Source organism: Selaginella moellendorffii, unplaced genomic scaffold (genome assembly GCF_000143415.4).
Source record: "Selaginella moellendorffii unplaced genomic scaffold, v1.0 SELMOscaffold_373, whole genome shotgun sequence".
Lineage (NCBI taxonomy): Eukaryota > Viridiplantae > Streptophyta > Lycopodiopsida > Selaginellales > Selaginellaceae > Selaginella > Selaginella moellendorffii.
Genome location: NW_003314628.1, coordinates 3,725 through 8,606, shown reverse-complemented (window position 1 = coordinate 8,606; position 4,882 = coordinate 3,725). Strand labels below are relative to the sequence as shown.

The following is a 4,882-nucleotide window of genomic DNA, read 5'->3' as shown; positions in this document are numbered from 1 at the left end:
TGAAAGAACATGGCACTCTCATCTTCCTTAACCTTGGAAGTGTATGATGGCAAAGATTTCCAGTCATGGAAAACTCAAATGCAATTTTACTTCATTTGAACTGCACCGATCTGCTTGGCAATGTTGACAAGAGCACTGGCAAAATCACTTACAGATTCTGTCTCCCTCTGTTTATGGCTGTTCAGCTGTAGTTTGAGTTCCAACAATCTTGCTCTGGTTGTTGTACCAAGGATCACACACACAGCATCCTAGTTTTCCTTTGTCATCTTGTTGATGTCAAGGTAGCTTTGATATTTCTTTCCGAGGCCTCATCCCAAGACCCCTAACGCTTTTTTGTTCTTGGTGTCCCACTCCTTTTTCATCCACATCGTCCTCTGGCTTGATGCTGCTCTAGAGCACACTCCAGAGATCCTTTTCCATGGAGTAAAATTGCATCTTGAGTTTTCCATGACTGGAAATAGGTTAAGGAAGATGAGGGTGCCATCTTTCTTTTTCAGAGTGGGACGTGATCCTGCGATAGGAAATCATGAATGTACTCTGGAATGCCAGCCGCTGCTGGCGCTACACCCGGGGCCTGCGGGGCGTCTCTATTATTGAACAGACATGACGGGTCAATTTGACCTAAGAGGGAATCAATGCATAACGAGAATTCCACGAATATTCTCTTACAAGAGGAATCGAACCCTTATCATGGACTCTAGTAAGCGACGCGCTGATGTAGCGGAGTCAGTGCAGGTAATTGGGTTCGGCCGCCCATGGCGATTCTCTTACGGTATCACTGCGGGAGAAGTGATCGATTTCATGGCTCACAAGCTGGACCGGCCAGCCAAGGACATAGCGATCGAGGATACCACTGGATCCTTCATAGTAAGCAGGCAAACTGAGCTGCTCCTCGGGCATAGGTACGTTTTCACACTAGTGCGCAAACCAGATACCGCTCCGAAGCGAACCTTTGCCGTAGGAGGTATTACGGATCCCCAGAAACACTACTACGTACCCCCTGATGTTACTCAGCTTGTGGACAAGCTGAAGCACGGCAAGTATTGTGTTCTATGTGGCGCACGACAAAGCGGGAAGAGCACCATGGCAATGGCTGTGAAGAGGGAGTTATCACTTGATCCAGATATCTGTGTGGTGTATTTGGACAAGGTGTCAGTGGATAAAAGCTGGAGCAGGAACAGGTTCTGGGCTGCGCTTTGCGACCATCTTCATGGAAAATGTGCTGATTTGTTCCCGGCTAGGCTTACAGGCGAAGAATGCACAGATTGGAGCTTCAGGTCGTTGTTTCTTGTGAAGAACCTGCCGATCAAGGTTACACTCATTATAGATGAAGCCGACGCGTTGCTCTCAGCCTCTCCGGATTGCCTTGACGATTTCTTCAGCACTCTCAAAGGGATTAGAGACGATGACGACTACAACTTCAACGGTGTCCTTCTGGTTGGTGTTGAGACTGTCAAGGATCTTCTTGAAGCTCAATACTTGAGGCGGCCTGAAGATGCAGCGGAGCTAAACAGGGTCTATGTACCGAGTAGTGCGCCCAGCCTGTATTCGCCTTTCTCGTACAGTTTCCTTTCGGAGCCAGTGAGGTTCTTAGTAGGCGATGTTGAGAACCTGCTGCAGCAGGCACAAGCCGACCTCCAAGGAGTACAGATTGAGATTGAGCGGATTGCTACGTCGGTCATAGAATTGACAGGCGGTCACAAAGGGATAGTCGGTTCATGCTTGGACTACTTGGTGGACAGGGAGCTGTGGACTAGCAGACAGTGGATTGAGGCAACTGACTCGTTTCATCTTTCGACTTATGTTTTTGGACAGCAAACTTACTCTAAGATTCTGTCCGCTTTCAAGAAGGGTGCAACTGGCCGTGACTTTGATCTGCTCCTGTCGTTCCTTAAAGAAGACAAGCGTCACTGCAATGATCAGATGGTGATACTGGAGCTGCGGAATCTCATTGCTCAAGGTGTATTAATCGCACAGGAGGCAAAACCGGATGGTTATGACGTGCGGATTTCTTCACCAATGCTACGGAGTATTATATTGCGAAGATGTGTTATCACGAGCGGTTCGGTGGACCCTCCTGCACAGGCGTTGCGCGTTGATCCTCTGTGGGTTGTTTTCCAGGCAATTAGAACTTTGGATGGGGAGGCATTGTGCAGGCCAGAGTGTATAAAACGGACAGGGGAGTTATCCAAGTATTCTTACCAATTCATGTTGTTCACCAGGATAAAGGCTGTTTTGACGCAAGCGTACCCCTTGGTTGATGCGAAGCTCGTCCCTAAAGCTAAGATAGCTGCGGAGTATCTTGACAAAAGAGACACGCAGGTAAGCATCTTTGTTTTGTTTTGAGGCTCTCTGATTTCTGAGCTCGGCTGCAGGAGCGGCTTGACATCCTAGTCCGGAACAACGACAACTTTTCCAAGTTTGGCTGTGAGTTGGTTGTCAACGATGATGTGGAAGGTTACGTATCGAAAGCCGAGCGGTATGCCAAGCAGCATTCTGCTCAAGTGTTTGTGATTAATGTCACAATGGAAGACTCGCCAATATTAGTCGTTCCAGAACACGGGTGTGTGGTTTTCCTTTCAGTACAGCTTTTTCCGAGTGGGAACAAGAGCAGAGCTAAAGTAACCATGGTGGAGACATCGGACGTCCGAACGGATTTCGAGTTGGAAATGAAAAATTGGGATGGCAAAATCTCGTTTGACTACCTAGTCTAAAATAGAGCCTCGGTTGAGTTACTTCGGTACTAAGTAAACTTTTGTTTCAAAAACAAAATAAAGAAATTTTGAGTGACAAAGTTCTTTCGTGTCCGGATCTGAGAGAGTTTCTGACAACCGATGCTGCCAATGGGCATGGGGGACGTGCATGGTCGAGTTATACTGGTTTGCAATGAGGCCGCTGAGGCAATTGATGGAGGAGCTGGAGAGGAACGAAGCCGCGGGAGTGGAGTGGAGTCGCAAGGTGAGGACTCGGCCATCAGCTTTGGTTCACGCGGGGCGCTACGAGGTCTATCGATCTAACAGGGATATGTGGCGACCTACCGTTTGGTAAGAATCTCGAGTCTTTACGCGATTAAAATGTACTACTCCGCGCCAATCCTCGACAACCTCTTGTGAGTTCATCTTTTCCTTCTGTTTTTGTGCTTTTGTTCTGATTCTTTTCTGTGTCAATCAAGAGCAACAAAGTAGAAGCTGTCTTAGGTCCTTCGTTTCCTAACTCGATCCAAGGTGAAAGCTCCACCCAAACAAACATGTGCGCCCATGACAAAGAACGTTTCAGCACTTGGCACCGTGGCCCGGACAAGAGTAGAACACATCGGCAACTTCCAACATTCCTTTGCAACGTTTGGGATGGAGAACTGCATAGAGCTTGAGCCCGAAGATCGCCGCGATGATGGTCGACAGCACGGCCCACTGGCCTCCGGTGGCAAGGCTGATGATGATCGAGCCGATGTACAGCGCGCCGAGAACGCCCAACGCGATGAGCAAGATCCCGAGCGCTAGAAAACCGACCACCCCAGCGAGGACGAACGGCCGTCCAATGCCAAACTTGTGGAGGAGTTTCTCGGACTCGAAGCTGCAGCCGACTGCTCCCAGGAAGTCCCAGATCCAAGTAGGACGAAGATCCTTGCGGTGGAGGCCCAAGTTGTAGGTGGACACGGTTCCCAAGCCGCAAGTTGCGATGACCATGAGCCACATGTCGATGCTTAGCAAGGCGTGGACGAGCCTGTAAGTCATTCCCTCTCGCCGGGACTTGGAACCATCTGTAGCTGCCAGCGGCGGAAGCTCAAGGAGGAGAACGGTCGAGGACTTACAGAGAATATTACAATTAGGTGTGGAATTTAAATCCGCGCGGAATAAGCAGGTCGGAGGAGCCCGATATCTGCATCTGAGAGAGCCTAGCATCCACGCATACATTCCCACTTCCATCTTTCAGCAGCTGCATCTTTCAAGCTTGCATACACGCACGGTCCCAAATCCATGGCTGGCATCAAGGCCGCTGCAACGGGACGCTGGACAGCGTTCCGGACAGATACATGATGCTGAATGGAGCTGCCGATGTCTCCCGGTGCGCGGTGCTGCCGATAGTCGATGTGGGGAGCGAGAGCTTCGAGAGGGATATCGTTGACGCTTACACGTTCTACGCAAGTATTCAAAAAGTTTCCTTTACATATTTGCTAAGTTGGTGTTCTTCTGACTTGCAGCTCAATGGAATTCACCCGAGGATGTGATGAGGTGCTCTTCAACTCGCCCAGCGAACACAAGGCGCGGCACTACACCGACGAGATCTTCACTCCCGCCGCTACTGCACCAGCACGATGCCTTCGAAAGAAGAGAAGCTCGAGTGACACGACCACCTCCAGATGTGGCTCAAGGAAGAGTCCCTCGGAGCGCACCCCTGGCCCGAGTTCCCAGCCAGCTACAAGTCAGTATCTCGCTCCGGCTCGCTCCTTGATTATTATGTCACTGCTATTGCCTTTGCAATGCAACAGGGACGTTGGATCCGAGTACGCTAGAAACATCTTCAATGCCGGGAAGAGGATGCTGTTGGCCATGTCTGAGGGACTTGGCCTCCCCACAACCCGTCTTGTGGAAGCATTCGAAGACATGGTCCTTTAGACGAGCTATCCGGCTAAACCCGAGGCAGGCCTTGGGTATGGAAGGCCACACCGGCGTGCACTCGAGGGAATGCTGGTGGTCAACATGGGTGATCAGCTAGAGGTACGAGCAGTCGAAAAGTTTTTGGAATGATCTTAATGTTGTCCTTGCTTGGTTACTGGGAAGTGGAAGAAAACTTGGTGCCTTTGACTGCTCAAGCCACATAGCATGTCCTCCCACAATAGGCAAGAGATTGTGTGACACTGGTAGGACAAGGATAGAGAAGT

At 50.0% G+C, this 4,882-nt stretch overlaps 1 protein-coding gene across 1 annotated transcript; it reads left to right on the top strand.

The window, feature by feature from the left end:
• The first annotated feature begins 603 nt into the window (after positions 1-603).
• LOC9641177 lies at positions 604-2,786 on the top strand. The gene is made up of 2 exons (XM_024668079.1): positions 604-2,322; positions 2,376-2,786. Exons 1-2 carry the CDS (start codon positions 604-606, stop codon positions 2,712-2,714), a joined length of 2,058 nt encoding a protein of 685 aa, XP_024523847.1. The 3' UTR covers positions 2,715-2,786.
• Positions 2,787-4,882: the final 2,096 nt, after the last annotated feature.

Bases quoted from the DNA above. Each gene is read 5' to 3' on its own strand.
- LOC9641177 (XM_024668079.1), top strand. From the start codon at position 604: ATGACGGGTCAATTTGACCTAAGAGGGAATCAATGCATAACGAGAATT. The intron at 2,323-2,375 runs GTAAGCATCTTT...GCTCGGCTGCAG, and splicing joins TTGACAAAAGAGACACGCAG to GAGCGGCTTGACATCCTAGT.